At 46.5% G+C, this 27,141-nt stretch overlaps 1 protein-coding gene across 4 annotated transcripts in view; it reads left to right on the plus strand.

Moving 5' to 3' along the window:
* Positions 1 to 27,141, plus strand: part of DAB2IP (DAB2 interacting protein) — a 156,874-nt gene that overhangs the window by 4,509 nt on the left and 125,224 nt on the right. Inside the window, exon 1 of one of the 4 annotated variants that reach the window (XM_071454443.1) lies at positions 2,336 to 2,803. The exons of 2 other annotated variants lie outside the window; for them this stretch is intronic. Coding sequence is in view for 1 of the 2 variants with exons in the window: in XM_071454438.1 (XP_071310539.1) it covers positions 25,645 to 25,762 (118 nt within the window). In the remaining variant the exon portion in view is untranslated. Of the gene's footprint in view, positions 1 to 2,335; positions 2,804 to 25,368; positions 25,763 to 27,141 lie in introns of those variants that run through there. One more of the 4 variants, XM_071454438.1, reaches the window with a different exon arrangement.

The raw sequence follows: 27,141 nt of genomic DNA on the forward strand, positions 1-27,141 counted from the left end.
TTTATATTTCTCCTAAAAGAGAAGAACTTCAGAGCATTGTGAGGGAACCTCCCAGGTCCATCTCTTCCACACAGCACTGCCAGTCTCCCTCAGAACTTTCTACATCAGCCATAGCTGGAAGGTGAATTCAGCATAACTGGATGGGATGGAAGAGTGCACAGGCAAGGGATTTCCTGGAGCAGAGATGAGGAGGAGCTCCAAGCATACATTTGATATATTGAGGTGTTTATAGGTGAGAAGCTTTTACATTAATGAGACTCTGGTAGCAGCTGAAAGGAGCTGGAGGAGCCCAGAGGGAAGTGTCCCTTGTTAATGAGATCTGAGCCCCCCTGGGGTTCCTGAGCCCTTCAGCCAAGGATTGTTGGAATGCCATGGGTGAAACTCAGCCTCCTCTTCTGCTGCTGCCCAGAGAGATGGATGGGTGCTGATGCCTCCCATCCCTGGCTAACACATCCACCCTAGGCAGGGATGTACAGAATGAGGAGCTGCTTACCCTGAGCCAGTGTTCTTTGTCACATCCAAATGGGACGTTTGCCCAGGAGGTTCCTCGGAGCATACACGGGGTTATCCCAGCACTTGGAGCACTGTGGGGATCCTGTTTGGATTCAGATGTGCTTCCTCTCTGAGCATCTCCAAGGAACCAGCACTTGGAAAAGCTGTAATTGCAGAGCATTGCTCCTGCTGGTAGAGGCTCAGAGGCCCAGCATATGCCTTGCTCAGTGAGTCAGTTGTCAAAATGATTTTGGCTGCTACGGAGCTTAGTGCAGGGATCAGAAAATACCTGCCAAGATGAGGCTTCAGAAAATGTTTGTTTTCTAGCAGATCTAGATACGCCTCTAGTTTTGTTTTGCACCTTTAAACACTTCTCTAGCTGCAGCTGGAGGTTGGTGGGCAGCTGTGGCAGATGTTACAACACCAGCCCTTGTTCTTTGTGCTGGAGCTGCTTGTGTGGGTTTGTTTGCTTAGCGTTGGGTGGGCAGGGCCTGGCTGATGGAGCAAAATGATGCCTCTGGATGTGGGTCCTGCTCTGAGTCCTAGGGAGAAACCCTGATGCTTGGTGTTTTGAAAACAGGAAAGTAAAATGCAAATAGCATTCTCTTATTTGGTCCAGAATGAAGAAAAAAAAACCCGACAAAATAATAATAGTAAAAGTTAGTCCAGAGTTCACAAAATTTTATTGTCTCTCTGACCGGCCCTGTGTTTGCAGAAGTGCTGTTAGAGCCTTTCTCCTGGCAGGGAGAATATCCCTGAAGAGTTTTTCACAGCCCATGTGTCAGACAGGAATGCAAAGGATCAATTTACAACCAGAGACAAAGATCTGAAAATGTCCGGGGGGACCTGGGGGAATGTTTCTCACCCCAGACAGTTGCAGTGGTGGAAGTGATCCCACTTGCCCGGCTGCAGCCCAGCTTTGCTGGGTTCAGCCCCGAGCAGCAGCAGTAAAAGCAGAGTCTGTGCTGCAGCAGAGCTGGGGCAGGAGCCCCAAGCACAGCACAACCTCCTCACAAACACTTCTGTACAGAGCTGCAGAGAATTCCAGAGTGTTGAGGAGAGCTCAGGAGTGCACCGCGGTATTTCAGGGAGAGCCCTGGTGCTGTGCCTGTTTCCATCAGGAGCTGGCTTTGTTCAGCTGATCATCCTTTATTATTGGGTTGCAGCTGTCAGAAGAACCAGGCATTGAGCTCAGGGGTTGTATTAAAAGTGCCCTCTGGATGGGATGGTTTGGAAGCTGCACAGAGCAGTTGGAAGTAGTTTCCAGTTCAGTTTGGCCAGGTTTTGGATAATGGTTTTACTTTCCCTGAAAGTTGGTAGTCATTTTTATTTCATATGTTCTTAGAGATATTTGTTTTATTGTCATTTAAAGTTTCCTGGTGAACTTCAGGCAAAAGCAGAGGATGTATTAATCTATTTCATGTCATTTGCAACAGGGTCTGTAAAGTCAGGCCTTAATCTCAGAAATGTATATTGATGTATTCAGCAGGAGATGATGGCATGAGGGGCTTGTGTGAGTTGTCTGGAAGAGCGCACGCACAGATCATCCTTTGTTTTGACTCTTACAAGTGATTGTTGTTTTTAAGACTGGAAAAGAAAAAGAAGGTTTAACTATTGCGACTTTAAACCCAAGATGAAGCTGATCACACAAACTCAAGGCACAGAAAAAGTGATCAGCATTTAGGATTTCGGGAAAAAAGCAGGTGCATTCCAGCTGAACCCAGTGCTGAGCACACTGAGGGCTCTGACCCGCCTGCCTGTGCCTCTGCCGAGGAGAGAGGCAGGTTTTATTTTCCCTGCTTATTCATTTTCTGAGTCATTCATCTTGTGCTATAGCTATTGAAAACTGTAACAGAGTCTGGGAAGCACTTGGCTTTTGAGTGCTGCCTCCTGATTGGGCTGGGGAATGCTGCTGTTCGGGAATAATGTGTGAATACCATCTGCTCCGAGGAGCCTCCGTGGATTCTGCTGGAGAGGCACCTTCAGCCAGGACTCCAGGCAAGGGGAGCACGCCTGCCTTCCCTCTTTCTTACCCAAACTTTTACTTGTCACTGGATTTCCTTTCTGTTTCCCTGTGGAACTTTTTTTGTGCTTTGCCCGAAGGCTGAGTCTCTTCTCCTGTGGGTTTTGGAGGTGTTTTTCCTTTATTTTTTTTCCCTGTGTGGGATTCCTTCTGGGGTTCAGCATGCACACCAAGCCGGGAAGTAAATCAGGGAGTTTTGCAGCTGTTTATTGCAGCACGAGAGTTAACGTGGAATGTCTGAGTTGCTTTGAGAAACTACTTCCAAAAATTTGACCTGCTTGTAAAAAGGTAAGCAGGGAAAGACTTTGGAATTTCGGGACTGACTTTCTACTTGCAGGGGGGGTTGTTTTTTTAGGAATGAATGTGAATCATTTGCAGTGTACAGTTGCCTCCTAGCAATGCCTGGGATCAAAGACTGGGGTTTGTCTCTGAATTTCTTTAATGAGCAGAGTTGGAACAATGATTGTCTCTTTCTCTTTTGTGTAGCAATTGTTTTACAATAAGTCTTAACCCAAACTTTCTGCAGTGTGAGTGTCATTGTAATTCAGAACAGCAGCTCTTTTTTGGGTTCGTATCTTTGTGCAGAGAACTCTCAGGTCTCGTTTTCCTGCTTATGGAATCTCTTTTTCTGTTATCTCAGACCAAGCACAGTTAGTTTGCAGCAGTCAGTATTTCCTCTTGCAGAGGACAAGATGTAGTTCGTGAGCCTGTTAAATCCTGCCCACTAATGACCCGCTGAGAGAGCTGGGGCCATTCCTTCACCTCAGGACAGCAGATCTGACACCACAGCCTGGGGCCACCACTCTGCCCCTGTTAGCACATCCTGAACTCTTGCATGTGACCTCTAAAATACGGTATGAGTTCTTTTTCTGCAGGTTGTGTTCCAGTCAGACTCTACACAAAACTAAGTTAGCAAAGGGAGGGCAAGAAATATTAATGGTTTGTAAAACGCTGTCCCTCCTTCCAGTGAGCCACGTTATTCATTTTACTGTGGTCTGTTCAAGGGCGAAATTTGCAAAAAAATAGTTCTAAGACTTTGCTGAAGACTCATTGTAATTTATTTTTGACAAATACCTGATTTTTAGCTTTTTTGTGTTGGTGTGTTAATGGTAACTGTGCAGCAAGTGTGTGACTTGTTTACTGGTATGTACTACAAGGCAAATGTTCAGTGCCTGTAATTAAGGGAACAGTAGATTTATGTAACTGATGCTTGGTCTGACCTGAGCTTTTCATATCCAGTCAAGTTCAGATAAACAGGAGAGGGTCGTGCTCTCACTGTGCTTCCTACACCCAGGCACCAGTGTGGAGCAAATGTTCCAGAGTACAGCAAGGAGCTGTTGCATTGACAGGGAGGCATCTTTTCACTTAGTCATTTTCCTGGCCCACTGCCAGATCATCAAAAGCAGCTCCTTTAATGAAGAAAAAACTCACTTTGCTGTAATTAGGAAAAGTGTGGCAAGTCACGGAAGGAATTAGGAGCTGGCTTTGATGATCCCTGTGAGTCCCTTGCAGCTGAGGATATTCCATGGTTCTGGGAAGGAATGCCTGGATCCCACCAAGCTGCAGCACCAGGACAGTCCAGCAGCTGCAGGGCCCTGTGCTTGCTGGGGACATGGGACATGTGGGCTCAGGTCTCACAGTGCCACGTCTGCCACTCCTCTTAGGGGTGCTCAGAAACCTTTGAGCATCCATACTCCTTTATCAATTATTAATTGATAATAATAACAACAACAACAATAAAGGCTCACTTAGTTCTGTTTTGCTGGAATTGTATTGTCAGTCATAGATTTCCCAGCCTGTCACTGGGCCATTGGGTGATGATTATAATGAGGAATGGAATCCTGACCTCTGAACTCCAGAGGATCTCTTCCATTCCAGATCTGGCTCCAGAAGGTTTCTCAGCCACTGGCAGGGGTGACCAGTAGAATATGGGGTGTGGAAACAGAGATCTGCAGTTCCGTGGGATGTCCATATGCATGCTCAGATCAAACACCAGCTGGCTGGAAAAATGTGTTTATTTTTTGCTTTTCATGCTTCATCCAACAGCAGTTCCTTGGTTCACTGGCCTGACTGTGATAAATATTTTTGCAAGGGTAGAGTTTCCTGGTTGTAACCCTTCTGCAGAGGGTTCCTGCTGGATCCCTCCCAAACCCCTCCACAACTTAGCACTGGTCAATATTTCCTTTTAATGGCATCCAGTGTAGCTGCAAAGCACTTTTTGTTTGCCTGCCTATGGCTGATGAGCTGCTCTCATCATCAGCACTGAAATGCTCCAGTGTTTTTCCCTCTCTAATCCAGATAACTTCATGCCAGCTTAAATGTGCTGCTTTTATCCTCTTCTTCCAAAGGGGAGCTGAGTTAGAAGTGCCTTGTCCAGGGTCACACACAGGGAGTTTTTCTCATGGTGTTGCAGTGGCACAGCATCTCCTGTGTTCCCCATGAGTCCTTTGCCATTCTTCTTGCTCCACAGTCTTCCCCCTTGCCCATTTCCCTTTCTTTGCTCTTCTTCCCAGTTAGAAATTGCTGGAGGACATTTGTCACTTTGCTGTGGAGAGCACATTCCACCTGGCATGTCTTTGGAGTCTGGAAAATCTCAGCACAGGTTTTTCAGCAGACCAGGATTTTTGTTTCCTTGAAGATGAAGAATTCTCATTTTCACTACAAGAAAGTACATTATTTTGCTAAAGGGGCAATACAACATCATTGTATCTTTACAGCTTAATTTCAGAAATCCACTCAAATTCCTTTCCTCTTCTCCTCCACAACTCTCTTGTCTGACTTGGTTGCCAGACTTTCTCTGGGAGTTCAGTCTCACTTAATTCACAAAGAATGTGGCTCCTTCTGCCATACTCAGTGCCTGGAGTCAAAATCAGGACATTTCTAGTGAACTTCAGCTTAAGATAAGTCTGACCTACCTAGAATTGAGGTTTCCAGTTTGCAGACCCAGAGTGAGGAGGCTCTGCCATTACCATGAAGTTCTGTGCCTGTATCTGTGCTAGCCTTGCCTTTTATATAATCTAATAGTCCTTTGCCAAGGAGTAAAATGTAATAGGAACTATTTTTGTGATCTTGGGAGTATTTTTGCTGGCTCTGAGCTCCCTGGAATAGATGCCGCCTCCTGTTATGATGTCATTGCTCCTGGTGCTTGCCAGTAGACTATCAACATTTTCAAAATCAAGATAAGAAAATCAAGATAAAAAATGGGTATTTTGCCTCCATGTAGGTCAGATGAAGCACAGAAACCAGTTTTGTAACAGAAGAGGAGCATTGATGGGGAGAGAAGGACTTCAGAAAAACTGGGACAATCCAGTGGCAAGCACAGGAGACCAGAGAGTTCCTGGTTTCTGGTTCAGACTATGTGAAACCATTTTGCAGAGCAGCTGTGGAAGTGAAAATCAGCAAAAGGAGGGTTGATTTAGAATTTCCTCATGGAAATGTTGGAAGTCCTTCTTTCTCTCAAGGAATTTCAGGCCACATCTTCTCTTTTGTCACAGGAAACTGCCAACAGCCTGCCCTGGGGTGCCTGTCCTGAGATCCCTGACCCTGAATGTCATTTTGGGAACGGTACGGAGCGACTGGAGCAGGGACTCCAACAAATCTTGGGAATTTAGTCTTGGAAAAAGTGTAGCCAGAGCTTCATGGCAATTTTGTGAGGGGCTTTTGAATACTCAAACCGTGATTTCCTACTCCCTTGTTCTGAGATTGTAATTTTTAATTTAGGAGCAGAGAACTGAAGGCAAAGAATAATGTCAGTGGGGATGAGGCTTGTACTCAACTTCCTTCTGCAGCCCCATCTAACAGTGCTGAAATTAAATGGCTTAAGGACAGTGTGGAAGAACTGAACCTCTGGAGTAAAGTCAAGGTTTGAGAATTGGTGTCTTTGTTTAGTATTTTTGGTAAAAAAAATACTAAAGACCTTTTGAGATTGCTGTTGTTTTATGTGCCTTTGGAAAGTGCTGCCTGACTTCTTCATCTCAGGCATTTGAGCCATCTAAGAGCAACTTGGTGGATTTTTTTAAAGTTCTGTTTTGAAAATGTTAGTGCTTTGTCAGTAAATCCGTTCAGTTCTGGTTCTTACTATAATTTTCCTTGCAAATGGATCCCTCATCAAGAAATGTTCTTGAATATTTTAAGCTAATTATATATGTACATATTTTGGTGTTGGGTAGAGATTAAATATAAATTAAAAACCAACACAGAGAAACATATTCCCCAATGGATTGTAAGAAACTTTCTCCCACAGTAAAATCCTTGTGTCCCAGTAGATGTAACATGGATATTTTGAGAGCACTGTCATGTTTAAGGGTTAAGAGATGGCTCTTACAGATGCTCTGGATGTGTTCTCTAGAGGCCCAGCCAAGGAACAGTGTGTCCTGTCCTTTTGTCTGTCCTGATTTCTAATGAGTCAGTCCCTGATTCTCCTCCAGTGAATGGGCAGATACACACCTTAAGAGCAAAGATACTCATTTCTCTGTTCATGATCTTCCATGTTTGAGGGAGCACTGAAAACTTCCAACCCTTCCCTCGTTGTTTCTTCTTTTACCACTTGAAAATGTTCTTGGGAGATTTTATCTTGCTCTGTGGATTGCTGGGTGCATTAGCACAGCTTCTGCTTGCCAGGGCTCTCACTAAGTAGAACTGGTTTCAATAAATCATTGTAACTTTGGAAAGTCTGGAGTTCCAGTCATGGCAGCTCAGAAGAGGGAGGGGGAAACAGGAATACAAGAGCTTTTGCAGCTGGGGAAAGAGCACAAAGGTAATTCTCCACAGAGGAGTCTGAACAGAGAGGTCTCTGATGGAAGGCTGTGGGTATCATTCTCTTACAGGCTGGATTAATATTTCATCCAGAGAGGTGGAACAAAGTCTTGTTCTGGTTGAAAAAGGAGGAAGTGAGTGATTCAGCTTATTTTGTCAGGCATCTCCCTGCCTGTGGCAAGGTGCAGTACAGCATTTTTCTAGCCATGGAGAAGGAGTGCTGTGTCTGGAGTGCCACTTGGAGATCCTGGAGCAGTTGCTTGGCCTTTGTCTCAGATCTGTGCAGCTGATCCCTGCCTTGCTTTCCTGAGCAGTAAAATCCCCACCCCAGATTTAAATCTCCCTTTGTCAGTGATCCAGGCTCGTACCCAGCACCTCTGTTTCATTCACATCCAAACTGCTCAAGATAACCTGTGTCTGTCAAGGTTTGAAGTAGTGATCTTCTTATTTCTAATAAATCCTTTAGCATGAAACTGGCTTTAATCCCCCTTTGCTATTCCTGTTCCCTGTCCAGGGTAAGCTTGGAAGTTGGGGTTTTTTTGGTTTCTTTTTTTTTAATTGCTACTTGCTCTCATAAGCCATACGATGCTTTTGATAACAGTCATCAAATTTTACAGCTCTCACTATAATCTCAGTGCTGTTAGCCATCTGCATCTCTCCTCGTGTTCTATAGAAACTGAGGAGAAAACAAATACATAGTTAATTTTAGCACATCACTCCTCTTAATGGGTTTTGTGTCCCAAGTAGCAGCACTGTTTAATGTGTCTGCAAACAACCTCATGGAGAGGAGGAAGAATCCACACACAAGGACATTCCTCAATGGTTCCCAGCCCTTAGGGCTGTGCTGCAGGGAGCAGGAGTGGCCTGCAAAGGCTTTGAGTCCTACAAAAGGACCTGTTTGTTTGAGTTATAACTTCTGTAAGTTGTAACCTCTGTTTGAGGAATTTAATTCCATGGAATGTGAACTTTTGAGACATCTTCAAACAAGGTCAGGTGGAGAGTCACCTGTGTCTGTGCCTGGTGTTGAGCTGTGAGCAGTAACGAGAGAGCAGAGCAGGGAAAGGGGAAAAATCTCACTTGAGTAAAGAGAAACCTGGGCAAAATGTGTGGAGGAGCTGTGCTTTGTGAACAGGCAGGCAGCATGGATCCAGCCTGGGATCCAGCCTGGGATCCTTCCCTTTGATCCTGGAAAGGGCAGAGGCAGCTGGAGAAGAGCAGTGGCCCAGCTACCAGGGCAGCCCGTGCCCACAGCCCAGTCCTGGCCTTAGGGAGCCATTTATCCTCCTCCCCTCCCAGCATCCAGCCCTAAGGAAGGGCTGCCAGATGTCACACCTCATACAGGATTTCCTGTGCTTCACCTCAAATCCTGGGATTTGTTTAAAACCATGTGCAGTATTACCTTTCTTGTGCCTGAGCTGAAAGATGGGAACCACTTGACAGGCAGTGACCTCCCAGGCTGTGCTTTCCCAGCTTCCTGGGCTGCTCAGGAGCCAGAGGAGGTGCTGTGGTGTTGGACAGGTGGAGATGCAGCTCTGCATGGCCAGGGAACACTCCTGGTCCTGGCAGGGCCCTCCCTGGGGAGTGGCAGTCCCTCTGCTCTGACATCCCAGGCATTCCACACACTTGACAAAGGTCATTCTGCTGCTGCTGACCTTCAGGGAGTGCCAACTGCTCTGCAGGTGCTGTCTCACCTGAATAATGCACAGGAATTTGCCCTTCATTGAAATATATACATTAGAGTAGGCTAAAGTTAATTTTTTTTAAATTACCCCCCCAAAGAACATGAAGAGAAAGCTGTATCTCATTGTGTTGTTTAAGTTTTTATGTTATGAAAACCACAAAGGAAAGGGTTTATTATTAAAGTAATGATAAAATACAACAGAGAGACTGAGTCAGAGATAGGACTGCCTCGAGTGAAAAGTTACCATTTCATTTAGGCTTCACTGGAGTGGTCAGGATTGGTGTTTAAGATGTCATCTGTGTTCACCAAAACCTTCCAGTATTATATTTAACCATTGTGGAGACATAGAAGGGGCCCCACAATAAAAATGATATATTTTAAATTTCCTGATCATAGTGCTTTAACCTTTATAGCGCTGACACCTAAGATTCAAATAGAAATGCACACTGAAACACTGTAATTTTATATATTCCAAATTTTTTATAGGAATCCATTTAAAATTACACAAGAAACCTCTCTTCATCTTCTGAGTGTTTCACTGATTAGCATAATTTATAGCCAGTTTTGTGAATAAGGTGATTGTACCCAGGTGATTGCAAAAAGGTCTGTGGATCTCAGCTTTATAAATATTATTCTGAATCTGACTTTGTTAAAGTAATTGATGTAACATGAATCAGTGCTGTGCAGAGCTCTTCAAGTGCAGAGACCACACACTGTGTAATCTCTGGAGCCAGTCCTCATCATGCCTTTGCTTTTCTTAGCAACAAAATTAACTCCATCATTATAAAATTTAGCCAATACTTTACCTCTGCAGTCAGAATCTTCTCACATGAGATTCAGCCCACGCTCTAAATCCTGACTTCCTTATGTGTCACTCTTTGCCTCAGAGAACTGGAAAAGTGACTTTGCAGTCGCTCAGCAGAGATGTTCTTACACCAGGAGGTGTTGCAGGGGAGCCCTGGGAGGCCCATGAAGCACCTTCCACACTGTCTCTGACAATCAGAAAAGCTCCAAGGCCTCTTCTGTGCAGGGTCCAGCCCCAGCTGGGTGCTTTGGGAAGGGAGGAAGAGCTTTGTCTCTGCAGGCAAAGCTGGAACTCACGGTCAGCCAGGTGAGAGGAGGGGCCCAGGGCTGAGCAGGGACTTGGACACAGACAGTGAGGGTTGGGCTGGGCTCAGCCTTGTGCTGGGCTGCAGAATGAGCCCTGCAGAGCCTGGGTTACAGAATGAGCCCTGCAGAGCCTGGGTTACAGAGTGAGCCCTGCAGAGCCTGTGCTGGGTTACAGAGTGAGCCCTGCAGAGCCTGGGTTACAGAGTGAGCCCTGCAGAGCCTGGGTTACAGAGTGAGCCCTGCAGAGCCTGGGTTACAGAATGAGCCCTGCAGAGCCTGGGTTACAGAATGAGCCCTGCAGAGCCTGGGTTATAGAATGAGCCCTGCAGAGCCTGGGTTACAGAGTGAGCCCTGCAGAGCCTGGGTTACAGAGTGAGCCCTGCAGAGCCTGGGTTACAGAATGAGCCCTGCAGAGCCTGGGTTACAGAATGAGCCCTGCAGAGCCTGGGTTACAGAGTGAGCCCTGCAGAGCCTGGGTTACAGAATGAGCCCTGCAGAGCCTGGGTTACAGAATGAGCCCTGCAGAGCCTGGGTTACAGAGTGAGCCCTGCAGAGCCTGTTCTGGGTTATAGAATGAGCCCTGCAGAGCCTGGGTTACAGAATGAGCCCTACTGGGCTCCTCGTGCAGCTGTTTGGCTGCTCAGGCTCCTTGTGCCGTTGGATTCTTTCTCCCACGTTCTCTTCCTCCATGAGCACAGAGCTGCCAGAAGGGCTGGACGGCTGCCCAAGAGCTTTTAAATGCTCTGGTTAGGAATTGGTGGGAACCTTGTGTTTGTGTTTCTCTAAAGAAGTTTTATGGCTTTTTCCTGGTGCTGCTCGTGACAAGGTCGCTTTGAGGGAGGAGGATGCAGGTCACCCACTGCCAGAGCCCCCTGTCAGCGTGTGGGGGTGACACAAAGGGGACAGGAGCTACAACCTCCTGCAAACTTTGGGTGATGTTTCATCTCAAAGCAAATTCCTGGAGAACAGCTGAGATGAAAACAGGCACAGCTCTAAACCTGCATGTTTTATAATGATGAGATTCTGGGAGAAGCTGGAATGCTTCTTACAGGAGAGCAGGGAAATAAAGATTCCCAGCTGTTAATAATAACAAGCCAGGGATTCTTCTTGTTCAAGCTGGAGCAGAATTGCCTGGAAGTCCCTGGAGAATTCCAGTCCAGCACTAGACATTTGAAAGATTTGGATCCTGGTCTAAAATATTTCAACTGTTTGAGCGGATTTCCAAACTGAGCTCTTTTTTTATCATAATCCAGACAGAGAAATGAAATTTGTGGTGCAGTCAGCCATCAGTTGAAGTATTTTGAGAGGAGTATGGTGACTGGAGAGTCTGCTGTGTGTGCAGGTCCTGGGCATCCACTTGGGAATGGGTGAGACCTGAACACAACCTCGTGTGGTGCAGCTGGCTTTGAAGAAATCATGGGAATGGGTTTGAGGTTCATTTATAGGAGAAAAAAGAAAGGGAAAAAGAATGCAAAAGCCAGCATGGTTCAGTGTCTGGGCACATTTTCAAGGCCTCTTTTATTTTGAGTAATTAATTCTGTGTTTTATTAGTAATGAAAGCAGGGGCTATTTTGTGCAAGGCTGGAGCAGTTCAGGGTGACTCGGCAGGAAGTTAAACTGATGTAGCATTACTTTTGCAATTTATCACCTGCCTGTAGTGCTTACTCAGGGTATAATACAGGTTTATCATTGTTCAGAGCAATTATATTCTAAATTCACTTACTAATTACCTCTCAAACCAGAATAACTTTAAGAAACTGATTCTTTTATAGGTAACTGGGAAAATCTCTAGCGTGACATCTCTTCTTTGAGGCATCCTTAATGCAAGCTGGCTTTTTGGTGATCTGTTTCAAATTAAGTGATTTCATTGCATAAATGTATGTACTGGGGCTTGAGTGTGGTGTATCCAAATGCTTGCAGCCTTCTTACACATTTGTAATGATTCCAATAATTCCAAATTAGGGAGGTTTTTTATTTGGTGGATGAAAAATCCATTCTGTTTTTTCTTTGGTTAAGGGAACTTGAAATACTGAGTAGTACAAATGTGCAGCTTCAAAACTGGTCACAATTGTTGGTAGGACTGCTAGGCATGGCAGCTGAGCACAGACCAACCAACTTTTCTTTCCTGAACCTTTTTTCTGCTTCTCCAGGTGTGGAAGGGCCTGGGAGCTGCAGGGTCCCTGCAGCAGCCCTGGTGCAGACCCAGCTCTGATGGATTAGCCCAGCCCAGCTCTGAGGGTCCTGCAGTCCCTGGCCAGGCCCTGCTGAGTTACTGCACGGCTTTAGGCAGCAGACTTTTACTGACTGCAGCAAATAAATTTGCTGTGCTTTATGGAGCAAGGAGAAGCTTGTTTTCTGAATTTTAATTGTCTCAATAAATTGTGTTAGGATTGTGTTCTATCAGACTGCAGGAAATGAAGGCGAGCGGGTCGGATCTGGACCTTACTGGGAAGGTGTGCTGCTCACAGGGCTGCTGGAAAAAGAGTTCAAATCTGACTGAGCAGTAACAAGGGTGATAGGGATTGTAGAGATCTGGAGTGCAGCTTCCCAGGAATCCCCACTCAGTCTTGGGTTTACCTCCAGGGATTCTCTTGTCCCACTGGGGACTAAGTGATGATGATTTCCAGCTTTCCTTCACAGAGGAGAGGAAACATTTGCAATGGTGCTCAGATAGCTCAGGCACAGGGAATGTGAGAGGGGCACTCGTGTCAGACTGTGGTTCTGGACCATGCTGAACCTCTGCTCTGGAGACTGGCTGACAGGGTTGGGGCTCTTCAGCCTGGACAAAAGACTCCAGGGAGATCTTAGAGCCCCTTCCAGTGCCTTAAGGGGCTCCAAGAGAACTGAAGAAAAGTGTTTTGATGCTGTGACTTGAGAGTTTGGTGTTAATGAGTGCAGCAATGAAGATCAGCAGATTTTATTCCCAGCCTCCTCTTGTTCCTGCTCTCAGGGGAGGAGTATTGGTTCTTTTCACTGAGGGATGATTGTGCCCCTTGGGATCAGGAAGGAGCTGCTCTCGTCCTGGCACCGGGACAGAGTCCAGATCTTTATTTGCAGGATTAGAATGTTTCTAAAAGATAGGCCAGGTTGAAAGCTCTCCATTGCTGTATCTCCCAACGTTCTGCTGGAGAGCTGGAATGATTGATGAGCATTTCTCCTTGCAATTACAGATGAGCAACAGCAACCCACAAATCATGGCACGCTGGGTAGGAGTTCCTGAGCCGCTCTCTGTAGTCTGGCCAGCAAATCATTAAATCAAGCGAGGATGAGCAAGGGGCTGCTGGATGTTCTCGCCTCAGCACAGCAGCTGAGAGAGCTGAGTAAGCTGCTGTCTGCCTGAATCAATCCCCACTCTGGGAATTGAAACAGTGCAGACATGAAGCCTCTCCGTGGCCACATAAAAGCTGCATTATGGCTGCGATTTAGGGGACTACGCCTAAAGCAGCTCTTTGAATCCCTAATCCTGGGATCTCTGAGGGAAGAAAGCAGGGAGGCTGTGCTCAGATGTCTAAAACTTTCCTCCTGACCCTGACTCAAAGTGGGAGACCTGGCCTGCAGTGAAGCCAATCCATGGGGAGTTCATGTACAGTGTAAGTTGTAATGGGATTTTACAGTACAGATCCTAGCACATATATTTAATATCTGACAATTCAAATAGCTTGGCTGGCAAACACACTGAACATTGCCAGATTTCTATAAGATCCTGTGAATTCCTGACCTAGATATTCCTTAGAGGAGGGAATTCAAGAGCAGGATAGAGACATGAATCGAGTATAGTAGACTGGGCTCCTCGCTCCTGACCCATTTCCCTTATTTCTTCTGAGTAGTAAGAGTCTTTAAAAACTGCAAAACTGGGTTAATAAAATGATTTAAGGAGATCAGCTTACTCTTAAAATTGTTCCAAGTTCAGTCTTTATACAATTTACCTTATGCTTGGGGTACAGAATAATGAAAATCTAAACAAACAGAGCACTAAGCCTCAATCCTACATGTAAATCTGTGCACATGTGCTGCAAACAAGATAGCACCCATGGACAGATTTGTTTGTGTTGCCTTATGAGCCAAATGCTGTGGTTTTGCTTCTTTTATTTATTCAGTCCTGAAAGAATTTACTGTGAAATCCCACCAGGCAGAGATAAAGACTGGAAACCTGGTAATCTACAACTGTACAGGAGGGTCAGTTTATGGCCTGAATGTGCTGGAGAATTTAGATGTGGAGAGACTCTTTCATAGTGAACTGACATGAAAACCTGTATTATTTCAGGGCTTTGCAGCATGTAAATTGTGTTTACGATGAAGCTAAAGCTTGGAAAAACCAAATAGATCTAATCCAGATTTGCTATTCTGATGAATTTTTTCCTTCTCAAATGAATTCAGGTTGTCAGATTATTCAGTCCCAACATGACAAGGGCAAGACAAATTAATTAGCTTAAGCTCCATGAGTTGTGAGGGTTTTGTCTCTGGGTGCTTTGTGTGAGGGTGTGCAGGGCACTGCTGTGGGTGATTGACCATGGCAGGGGAAAGAGGGGTCCTGCAGCTTCACCCCAGCACCTCTCTCCCAGCCAGGTGACAACACTGTCAGTGAAAAGTTTGAATTCTCCTACAGTCTGGAACTGAAGACCACATTTCTAATGCACTTCCAATATTAAACTACTCTCCTGAGACTGCTCAAGAGTCATAAGCAATGCTTTAAAATGTTTAGTTGTAGAGAAAAAATGGCCAGGTCTGGTCTCAAATGAGCCTGCAATGTTTAAAAAATGCTGGGTTCCACAGTACCTGGAACTCTTGCATGTCATAATCTTGTTAAGATAATTACAGTAGATGGCTTTTCTGCAAGGGAATCCCCTGACATTCTTCCTTGGGAGATTAAATCTCTGCTGCTGCTCTAGACAGATTCTGCGCCTGAGTGAAAGTGTCTCCTACCTCCTTTAAAAATATCAACAACCAAAGAGAAGACAACACTTAATTCCTTTTTACAAAAGGAAAAGAGAGTCATGTCTTGGGAAGAAGGGAAATCAAATAAAAATTTAATGCTAGAGAAGAAAGGCAAGAAATGCAGTTGCCGTGGAAACCGGAGCATAAGTAGAAACTTTGCAGCAAAGAGCAGAAACTAAAAATGAAAAAACAGAGTGGTGAGGCTTGGCAGATAGCCAGGAGCTGCCTCCACCTCCTCTCCCATGCTCCTGGTGGGATGTTCTTTGTCATCCTCCCACGGGCTGGAGGCGCTCTGGGCATTTGGAGAGCGAAGCTGGGCCCATGGGTCAGAGCACCTCACAGGGGACAGCGAGTGGCAGCACTGCTTGGGCTGAGGCAGCTGTACCAACATCCTCTGGGAGCTTCAGCTTGGGGCCTCTTCCATGGCACAGGGGAAATTCATTGGGAATGGTCCTCACATCACAGTGGGCTTGAGAGGGAGGGAAGCTGCTTCATCTGATGGTCACAAATCACCAAGCAAGTCCTTGATTCTTCTTGTGTCCAAAGCAAGGTCAGGGAATGCACTGCAGCAATAACTCCTGTTCTTCAATGTTCTCTGATCCTTTTACACAGGGAAAAGATCCCCTGAAGTCTGCTCCAGGTGCTGCTGTGCCTCACACTGGCTAGACACCATACCTCAGCTCTGTGATCCACAGCTCCCACCTGGAGTCACATTCCTTGTCAGAGTTCTCCCTGGGCACAGGCTGTGTTCCATGGTGGTGGTTGGCTGCGTCCCCCGTGTTTCTGAAAGCAGGGCCTATTCCAGATGTGCAGTTTTGTCCAGGGCTCTGGGATCATTTGATGCTGGCACGTTTAGCTCAGTTGTACGCAATAAAGTAATGCAGTCATTGGATTAGTAATTATTAAATCCACATATGCTTTTTAGTATGACATGGAAAAAAGCAGGTTGGGAAAGCTGGGCAGGTTCCCAGGCAGGGCTGTAAAACCTTTGTGATGGTCAGGAAGTGATTTGGGTGAAAGCTTGGGAGCGTACCCAGGCCTGAGTGCTGTTACAGATGGAAGCAATGAAACCTGGGCTCTTCAGATTTCCTTCAGTCATATTCTTGGAATTAAGCATGGGTGTAAGAGTTTTGCTAATTTGCCCTCAGACTGGTCGGTACCTTATATACTTGACTCCTTTTTCATGAACAAAATAGAAAATGCAGTGCAAGTCCAAAAAACCCACTTGACCTTTTTGTATGTGAAATCTGGGTGAACTTACCTGGGATACAGCACCATGAGTTAGGGACTGTTCCTCAATGTGTCACTAGAAATAAAACCTACACACGTTTAACTCTGCTGCACTGCCACTGACTTCACTCCTCAGCTGACTTGTCATCGTCTCACCTGGACTGTTCCTTATTTGATTATTATTTCAAAACACAAGGATTTGTGGTTTTTGGGGTTTTTTAGGCTGGAAGTAATGAAGCTTAGAGTAACAAACTTCACTAAAAGCGATGTTAATTTTTTGATGTTCTTTCGCATTTGGGCAGGGAAAAAAGCAAGGAACGTGTTTTCTAATCCCCGTAGAAAGGGATTTCTAAGAGGAAGCCCGCTCTTGGGAGGGAGCGGCAATCCCGTCCCGGGGATGTGGCAGCGATCCCGGGCGGAGCCGGCGTCCGCCGGCCTGCGGGCGGCAGCAGAGCCGTGCGGAGCGGAGCGGCTGCAGCGCATCCCCGCCTGCCCCGGGACAGGAGGGACAGCGCTGCTGGGGGACAGCCCTGCCCGGGGACAGCCCTGCCATGGAACAGCCCTGCTGGGGGACAGCCCTGCCCCGGGACAGCAGGGACAGCGCTGCTGGGGGACAGCCCTGCCCGGGGACAGCAGGGACAGCGCTCCTGGGGGACAGCCCTGCCCGGGGACAGCCCTGCCATGGAACAGCCCTGCTGGGGGACAGCCCTGCCCCGGGACAGCAGGGACAGCGCTGCTGGGGGACAGCCCTGCCCGGGGACAGCAGGGACAGCCCTGCAGGGACAGCCCTGCCATGGAACAGCCCCGGCCGGTGCTCAAATGAGGGAACCTCAGCAGAGTTTGCACCTTGGGCACTTCCCGGGTGCTGCCTTGAGAGGGAATTCCCTGGGAGCAGCTGGATTTGCAGCAGGGCCGTGTCCAGAGCAGAGCAGTTTTCCTTAGGCTTTAACGTGCTGACACAGCACTGGCGTTTCTGGCGTTTTCAGCTGGAAAAGCTCCCTCCCTTCTCCCGGGCTCTTCCATGTTCACTGCATTTAACAAATGTTTTTCTGAGACCACTGACATTGTATCGGTTTTCTATGGTTTAAATTGAAACTATCTCATTTCTGTTGCAATAGTAACGCAGTGATGGACGCTGAGGAGTTGTTTGTGACCTAGGACTGCTCAGAAAAGTCAAACCAAATTGCAGAGAGGTGTACAGTGTATGTGTGCAAAGCACAGCCTGGTCACGGCTGGGAAAAGCTCCACAATATCCTGTATTACGTGGGTTTATACCAGCTCAGTGTGTTATGGAAGGAAGTTTATGAGTGACATGACCCAAACAAAACGAACACTCCAGTGGCTGCCAAGATGGCATTCCAGGCTGCTCCTGGCAGAAACAAGATGCCCTCCATGTAGGATTGCCACTTACTGTGTGAAGGTAACCATGGGCTACTTCCTGGAATTGCAAAGAATGAGCATTTTGGGAAATTCCAGTTCCTGGTGTCTGTTTTCAGCATTGTTGCTAAGTGTTTTACCACCTCACTTGGAAACATCACCCAAGGCTGCTTTTACTGCTCTGCCTAGGGTTAGGGTTATGCTTCGGGTGTGTCCCTGCTTGCCTGGCTTGTTTGGGGGAGATCCTGGAGGAAGTTTTCTGTTAGAAGCAAAAGTGCCTTTGTATAAAGAGCTGAACAGGACCCTCCAAAACGCCCTTAGTAACAGGAATCTGAACAAATCTTGTGTTTGCCCTGACACAGTGAGTGTGGGGCTCCTGGTCCCTGTGAGACTGGAGAAGACAGAATCTGACCTTTTCCAAGGCTGATTCCTGCAAAGACAAACACCACACCTGTGAACATTCCCTGCCCTGCTCAGGATCACAGGAAGTTACATTTTAGCCCTGACCTGCACGAATTCCCTGCACTGGTGAGCTCAGCCTGGGCTCCAGACCTGCCAGGGTGCTTTGTTTTGGATCCAGGCTGCCCAAACCGTGGTGATGGAGGGATAATCTGTTCCAAAGGTTGTCAGACATCAGGGTTTCAGAAATAGCAAGAAGAATTTGTCAGCTAATGTTCAGACTTGAGAGGTCCTGCTGTCAGAATATTGATCTCAAATTCCTCCAGCATCTCTTCTGTTGGGAGTTGGACCTGAATTTCAGAGTGCAAAATGTGCTTTTCCCAGATTGTTCCCTGATCTCCCCCCTACACCTTCCATTAGCAGTTCTGTGTACATGAGTCTCCCTTGTCATCCTGTCAACCCTCATGGTCTTTAAATAGTCTGTAGGCTCTGGGTGGTGATCACCACATTGTTCCCCCTCCTTCTGCAAGCTGCTCCTGGAAAAGAGGACAGGAATTACTCTCTCATACGCTGCTTGTTCATAGTCCAATTTTAAAATCATCTCCTGCTTGTCTCATTTGCCAAGTCCATCAAACCAATATCCTGCCCAGCTCCCGGCCCTGCCGAGCCCTCAGTGAGCAGCTTAGATCCCCAATTACCCTTGGGATTCCAGGGGGATCCCACCTGGTCCCTGCTGGCAGCAAACCCAGACACAGCAGCATCACTGCTGAAACGGGCTGCACATAGGGAGATCCGTGTTCCTACTAAATTGTTTGGTTGCTATTTTTTCTCCTCGAGGGGAATTCCATTCATCCCCTCTCAGAAGAGCCTGTTAAACTCAGCCAGTCCCCAACTCCCAACAAATGTCCTTTAATAGTTTTGGATTTCATCACAGAGGCCTCTGACTGTGTGTTCCTTTAATACGTTCACAACTCCCCTGGGAGAACTAAGCCAGGAAAAACCAACACTTTTTTAAGCCAGGCCTCCTGCTTTAGGGTTGTGTTTCTTTTCCTGCCATATATTCCCTTGCTCATCTCCACAGCTCCCACTTTCTCGTGCTTGGCATTGCCCATTCTCAACTCGGGTGTTCTCAGGTGTCCGAGAGGGGAGTGCTGCATCCTCTGCTTTCAATTTTGCTGGCTGAAGGAGCATAAAGGACTCTTAACATTCTCTGCAGTCGCCTCTCAGCTTGGCATACTGATCATTTCAATAATAAAGTGTTTCCTTTCATTCTCCAACAGTCAGGCCCCTGCCAGAGCCATAATTGTTCACAGATGACTCATTTTGGCTGCATGATCAAAACCAGGGAAAAGTGCTGTTTGCACAGGCTTTGAAACGTACAAGATGGGAAGAGATGTTCACGCTTGATATTTGTACCATATGTGCTTTCTAAATTTTATTATAGAACCTTTACATTTCAAAAGAGATTCTAGTCTTGTCCTGGGGATGATTTAAAAAGGAAAAGATAAGTAGAGTTTTGAGTTAGGCCAAGATTAGCAAAGACTGACTGTGTAGTTTGAGCTGGGAGGCTGCATCCTGGTGGGAGCTGTGCAGTGCAGAGGGGCTGTTGCTGCCCTGGGATAAATAGCTCTAGAAATAGATCTAGATCTATCTGTGCATTGTTTAGGGGCTGCACACTCACTGGTGTTCTGTATCAAAGTCCCACTGAACTCCTCATTCTTTGTAGCATTTGTTTTGAAATCCTCATTCGGAGTTCCAGCAGGTGTTTGCATTTTCTTCTCCAAAGAAAACCCCAGGTGTGTCTGCCCAGTGTTTGTGGTGCCCCATCCCCGGTGCTGGGAGTGCTTTGTTCTGCCAGGTGGTGTTCTCTGCTCACAGAGTTCACCTCAGATGTCCCCGTGGGAGGGTCAGCAACCAAGGTCTGGTTTAGGGCAGGAGGAAGGACATGGGAGGATGATTCCTGCACTGCATTCATCTCCAGGCATGAGCTGTATCAGTGAGAAGCTGCTCTTTGTGTCTCCTCCCAAATCGCTCTGAGGCCACCCAACTGTCTTAGATACAGCACCAAACAAACTTTGCCTTCTTTGATCAGTGTGGCATTTTGACCAATGAATTGTACAAACCCTCTGGGCCAGCTCATACAAGGCTGCTGCATGTTAGACTTGGTAATCCAGGAAAAATGAGTTTATTAGAAGAATAAAGGATCTAAATTCAGTTGGAAGAGGGAGCTTTGGTAGCTTTTTCTCTCTAAAAATTTAGCAGGGGTATTAGTGGAATGGGAACATAACAGACTCCATATATTTGTCAGTGAAGATCTGTACAAAAAAGCAGGAAGAGAAGCAGAAAAAAACCAATTTGAGCTCATGCTGCAATAGAGGAGCACTATTGGTCACTGTGTACCTTGCTAGATATTTTCTGCTATTTTTATTGGAATGTCCTTTATCAGATCATCACCCAGTTCCCTGCTCAGGGCTGGTGAGGACCCAGCAGGGTGAGAATTCCCAGCATTGGATCCTGGCTCATGAGAGCTCAGGCACTGGAGGTGTTGGTGCTCTGAGCTTCCGCATTTCAAAACATCCCAGCCCTTGCTTTGCTCTTGGAGTGTTTTTCATATTTCTGTTGTTTGAAGGAGGCTCTCCACATTTTGCAATCAGCTGCTCTTGGACAATAACATCTCTGAGGGCAGCCCTGTGTTGTTGTGCCAGAAGGAAAAACGTAAATTTAAATAAACCACCCTCACAATGGTATTTAAAAACTGATTGCAGGATTTCCAGTCACTTTTGTAAAGCCCTCTTTAAAAACAATAGCTACATTTTCATTTTTCAACCTGTTAACAGGGAATTCTTTTAAAACAGAGGGTGTTTTCTGTGCTACTCTGTCATGTCAGCCTGATAAGGAAGATGGCTAAAGATCATTCTTGCCAAAATATTCCTCGGATGAGTCATCTGATGCCAAAAAGCAAGTGAAACGAGCAACTATATTTGCAGTGGAGTTTGCAAATTATGTGGCAAGGAAAGGAAGAAAATAATCTGTCACATGAAAAATGAAGTTTAGATTGTGTGTATATAAATCAGTGATTTGTTCTATGAGCGTGAGATCATTATCAGGCATTTAAACATGAATTGGAAGTGCCTAATCTATTAATTAATCAGGAAATAAGTTTTACATAGCATGTGTAATCAAGTTAATCTTTCATTTCACTTGCCAGCAGAGATGCTGCTGTCAGTGGATGTTGTCATGAGATTAAACACCCCAAGAGCTGATTCTTGCTGAGGGGGAGCCTCAGGTGTGCAGATGGCATCGGGAGGGCAGCGGCTGCTTCCCCAGAGCCCAGGGCACTCCTGACAGGGGAGAAGTTCTCTGTGTGCACTGGGGTTCCTGCAAAACCTCCTCTCCCCTCCTTGGGTTAGAACAGACTCAGCTTCCAGGCAGGCAAGGAGAGTGATGCCCTGCAGGAGCCTCCTGAAGGGTCCATGGCTTCTTCCCTGACCTCTTAGCACACCACCCTGGAAAGCCACTGTAACAGAACTCAGGATAAATAGCTGAGCCTTCTGCTAATAATAACCCATAAATCTGGCACAGAAAGGCAGTGATGCCAGACTTTTATCAACTCCTTCCCTGCAGCAACACAACAGCAAGTTTACTGCTGAAATACAAAGTAAAAATATTCTTTAGGAGTTAATTTCTTTTGTTATATGAATATTTTGATCAAGGTCAATGCGGATTTTGTAGTTTATTACAGAAATTTGTTATTACATCTAATAATTGGATTCCTAACCTAGAGGTGGTGTGGGTTTTGTTTATTTAGCTGTGCAGATAGGAAGGCAAAGATCATCATTTGGGCTCTCTTGCCACTGAAGGTTGGACCAGGTGAGATTTTGAGGTTGCTTTTGAGCCCCTCCAGGATCACAGCAGAGAACTGCCACAGTTTTGTCTTGGAGAGGGAAATGGGGGATCCTGGGAAACCCAGAGTTGAAGTTACTCTGTTAATCACTCAATGAATCACTGCTAACATTTTATTTTAGTAATGAGGGATATTTGGGAAGAATAGTCCTGCTTACACAAATATTTCCTGCCAGCAGCTCAGTGTGGAAGACACAGTGCTGGGAAGTGTTGTGCAGCTCCCAGTTACGTCTGAGGGCCTTTGTTTGATTTAGGGATTTGTGCGAGATTTTTCTTTTCAGTTTGGTATTTTTGCTGCACAGTGGAGACTTCACACTCCTGGGATTTTCCTCCTGTTGAAAGGAGCAGGCTGCTCTGAGGCATTGGATGTTTGATTCTGGTAGAAGTTTCTTCTTCCATTGCATTGGATTCCATGTGTTTTAATTGCTTCGTTAGGTCTGTGGAAATTTAGCACAAGTCTTTAGATGGATTTTGGCTTTGTTGGCATCATTAGCAGTCAGGTCATAAACCAGCCTACCTGAGTGGGGTGTTCTGTGTCAGCAGAGCAAGTGAAGTGATTTTGTTGTGGTCTCCCGCAGCTGCTGAAAGCTGATGTGAGAAGCTGATGTTCTTTAGCTCTATTGTTCTGCTGGGAAGTGGGCAGGAAATGTGAAATGTGCCGTGCTCTGAGTCAGCCTCGGTGTTTCTGCCCCGCTCTGAGTTCACGGTGGGTGCAGGAAACGTCTCCAGGCTCTCAGACTGGCCGGCTCTGAGAGCCTTCCCCTCTGCCCGCCCGTGTAACACACACAGAAGGGACCAGGTACGCTCTGGCCTCCTCCTGCTGGCCTCTCAGAGCCAGCCTGTTGGGAATCCCCACCACCAAGGAGCTGCAGAAATTTAAATGTGATCCAAAACTCAGCTTGCTGGGAATTGGAGGTGTCATTCCCGTACTTCCTTTTTGGATAGTGATATCTGAGAAATTATTTCATTCACATTTAAAAAATACATTATGGCTCTTTCTTAAAGAAAGTCAAGACATTATTTATTAGAAGCAAATAACTGACTTCCCCACTTGATATTGGGCACATTCCTTGGATTTCTTTTTTTACCTGAGTGAAAAAGAGGAAGTTTATGTGTTTTAAGTACATTCAACTGAGCAAGTATTTGCAGAAGCAAATATGCAGAAGTGTCTGTGCTCTGGTGGACAAAAGATGCTGTAGGATAAAAAGATAATTATGTTTAATACTTCTTCATCCTGTAGCATCTGAAGTTAAATCCTTCAGAAATATTGTTTAGTGAGAGAGACAGAGCCAAGCTGGTGAAACTGGAACACAACTCCCAAATATTTATTTCTGCTTTTATATAGGGCTGCTTTCTCTTGTCATGTAGTTTATAGTCCCTCATTAACCTCTCCTGCTTCGTGGTCACCTGTATGAGTGTTTCTGAAGGTACCTGGCTGATTGAAAATAAAAATTCCCACATTCCCACCCCACATTCCCTCAGAGCTCGAGGAGATCCCCAGCAGCCGCCTCTGCTGCATCCCCAGAGCTCTGAGCATGAGTCACCTGGCTCCAGTTAAACAAAATCAAACCTTCCCCTTTCAGATCATCTAAATTTGGGTGAGCTTTTAAAATGGTTTTCTTTAAACTTTCATTTCCATCAGTACCTTTTTTTTTTTCTATTGGGAATGACAAAAGTAAATTGGATAGGCCGTTTTAAAGATATTTCTAATGATAAAAGCATAATTGTGAAAGACTCTTTTCAGAGCTTTCATCCCAGTTATTATGACACAGAATTGCAGAGAGACACCTGAATATTTGGGTTCTCGTCTACAGCAAATCTTTAACCAAACCTCCTCAGTATTTTCAGCCTTTCCCATCACTGTGTTCTGGATGTTCTCAGCTCCTTTTGGGAATTGAATCAGCTGCACAGGACGAGTCTCTGCTCATCTGGAAAACAGTTAGAGTTGTCCCTGTATTTTTATTTTTTTATGTACCCAATATGCAAAGGAAGATGATTCTGGCTGAGAAGGGGAGGGCAGATGAGCAGCACGTGAAGGCTTTTCCTTGGTGCGGGGTGCGCAGGGCGATGTCCCGGGCCAGCGTCCCCGTGCCGGGCCGGGGAGCCCCCGCTGTCCAGCTGGGCCCTGCCTCCCTGACCTGAACTTGTCGCTGCCCTCCCGGGCGCTCATTCCTGCACTGCCTGAAAGCTGCGCCGAATTCCTCACGTGTGGCCTCAAAACCAGGCATGGACTTCAGGGAAGAGCGAGCCTTGGGTTTCCTCCTGGAAGGGCCTTTCTCGGCTCACACACAGCGCGGGTTTTCTTCTCGATGGGAATAGGAAAGCGCGGCTTGGGTGGAATTCTGATGTTTTCCATGGCTGTGGAAATGTGTGAAACCCTAACATCGGGGAAGATGCTTGGTGCTGGGGAAGGGACTCCTGTCCCGGTGCAGTTGCTGAATTGGAGCAGATTCTGCCTCTCGTTACTGGAGGTACAAGACAGGATAACCCAGGGAAGCTTTGCAGCTCCTGCTCCGGGGGAACGGGGCTCATCCACAGCCAAGCCCGTGGCTGGTCATAAGACACCACAAAGATAAATTTGCACAGAAGTCTAGGAAAAATGACAACTGAGGACACAACACCGAGAGTTATTGTGCAGATGTTGTTGTGCAGCTCATCCCACTCGGATGAGGTTTCTCTGTTACCTGCCAGCCTGGGGGAAGCAGCAGCCATGCATTCAGTTCTTGGCCACCATTCTGGGTCTCTGAAATGTTTTCTGTCACTTCCTTCAGAGTCATTTTTGTGCCATCAAGGGAAGGAGCTTAGGTGCAGGATTCTGGACAATTCACTTCTGAACTTTTGAAACAGTAAAGGTGGAGTGAAATTTTTTATCTGTTTAATATATATATATAGTTTAATTTTCTTCCATGGCTTAAAGTGTTAATTCTGCCCATTGAAATGTAATTTTATGGAGCAATATGAGCCGGAGGCAGAATCTTCGCTGCCATCAGGACCCAAATGGTAAATAGGCCCTTTCTCTAATTTGTGGGATGTGCTATAACTCAGTTTGAATGTTGAAAGGAAATGGGCCTCCAGGGGAGTCTGGAGCTCTGTTCATTCAACTTCTAATTAAAGTTTTCCCCTCTCAAATTTCACTTTATTTTCCGGGGCTTTTGCTCCATGATGATTATTAACATGTGTCCCATGGCCAGGAAATCATTATCCCCTTCCCCAGCGCAGCCTTTCCCGATCGCTCCTCAGCAGATGAGCGCGGCTCGGGGCCGCCGCTCGGGGCAGGCAGAGCGGCCGGAGCCGGGGCCGGGAGCGGGGAATCCTTGCAGGACACTTTGATCAGATGCCTGGCGGACAGGATCCAGTCCAGGATTTCTTCCAGCCTATGCTTCACGTTTCAGGAGCCCAGGCCAGCTCTGGCTTCCTATTCCTCCTCCCGCAGCCTTATCTTTTTGGGGACAGGAGTTGTTAGCACAGTTTATCTTGCTCGCTTGGAGTCCTCCCTCGGCTGAGACATGCACTCCGGTGCCGCCTGCTTTTTTTTCCCTCTCTCTCTCCCTTTTATGTTTTCTTCTTGTTGTTTTTCTTTTTAAATGTGTCAAGTGAAGAGTTCCTCTTCCCCCCTCTCCCTTTCCCCTCCAAAGAACCACCCTCCAGTTCATTAAAACGCCGGGACTGTTTTGCTCCTGTACCAGAGGGGAGAGCGAACCCGTGCCTGCATGTGTGTGTGTGTAAAATAGATCCAAAAATGTCCATGAACAGCAGGAAAAGTTCTGGGAGACCGTCCTACTACTACCGACTGCTCCGGAGGTCCCGACTGCAGAGACAGCGCAGCAGATCCCGCAGCCGGAACAGGCTTAGCAGGGGTAATTGCGAGCTCTTTCCTTGCCGCGCTCTGCCCGCTGCCGTAGGTAGGTGAGGATGAGGAGGGGCGCTGGCCCCGCGCCCCGGGAGCGGCCCGGGCTCTGCACCAGGTCAGTGTGCGAGGGACTGGGGCCGGCGTGGCTGCTCTAACCCCGTGTGCTGCCTCTAAGCCCGGCTTTCCAACTAACCAGGCTCAGCTCTGCGCTCAGTGCCATTGAGGGAACTCTCTGAGCTTCTGCGAGGTGTTTGGAGGCCTCACGGATGCTTGCAGAGCTTTGGAAAGCCGTGCTGAGGAGATGGGGTCTCTCTGCAGAGATGTATGGCTGGAACTTCTTGTTCTTCGTGAGCCGAGTGTCACCAGGGGCTTGAGATGACAAAGCTGAGAACAGTTTAGGGGTAGGATTTTCCAAAGAGCCTAAAGACTGGGCTCCCGAGGCATTGCAGAAACCTGTGGGACTCGAAGCCCCAAATCACTTTGCACTTTTAAAAATCCTGCTCTAAAAGGGCTTATTTGTCCTCAGCAGCAGGAGGGAGGTCCACAGAGGGATGTTTCTGTAGGGCACAGGCAGCCCATTCCTTCTACTGGAGGCAGCAACTGACCCAGTTGCATTTTTAAAACCAGCTATTCTGCCTTTCTCTTGCTTCTGCTGTGAAATAACTGTTTATTGGTTCTTTTCCCTGTCGTCAAAGCAGCCAAAAAGTGGGAGTATGAGAGGGTTTTCCTGTTGAATTTTTTCAGAAAGGAGGGGAGAGAGTTGTGTTTGCCCTGCAGTCTGGCAGTCCTGGTGTATTTATCGTGCTGTGAGCCTAATCAAAGCCATTAACTGAAAAGATTTCTCTTTTTCTTGTTACTGTGTGAATAAAAAGCACAACTGCAACTTTACATCAGGTGTCTGTGCAAATCCAGGCTTGGACTTGTCTCAATGTAGTTAATTCTGATTTATGAAGCAGATTTTAAACTTTACTCTAGCACTGTAAGATTTAGCTCAGTGCAATGTCCTCTTTCCTCTTTTCCTGGCACTCAGGACGATTTTAAGGATTTTGAATCATTGCTGGGAAAACAATAGGAAGCTAAATCAGTGCCTGAGCTTCAGCTTTTCCTTCAGACAGTGGTTTTCTTTGCATGATTTTGTGTTGTTTTGCCTGTCAGGGAGGAGTGTTTGTAAACTCCCAAACACGTCCCACTTCCCTTTCCCTCTTTATTTGTGTGCTGTGCAAAACCAAAATATTTTACTGTCATTTCAGTTACTGTGACAAACTAAATGTGTTCAGTTTTGTTTAGGTAACCCAAAGTGAACTTAGTGGCATCATTTGTCAAGAACACGAGGAATATTCAGGCAGATTTGATGGAAATGGGAATCAGCCCGAAAGTTTGTAAGAA

Source organism: Agelaius tricolor, unplaced genomic scaffold (genome assembly GCF_023055355.1).
Source record: "Agelaius tricolor isolate 1412-34295 unplaced genomic scaffold, bAgeTri1.0.p SCAF_38, whole genome shotgun sequence".
NCBI lineage: Eukaryota > Metazoa > Chordata > Aves > Passeriformes > Icteridae > Agelaius > Agelaius tricolor.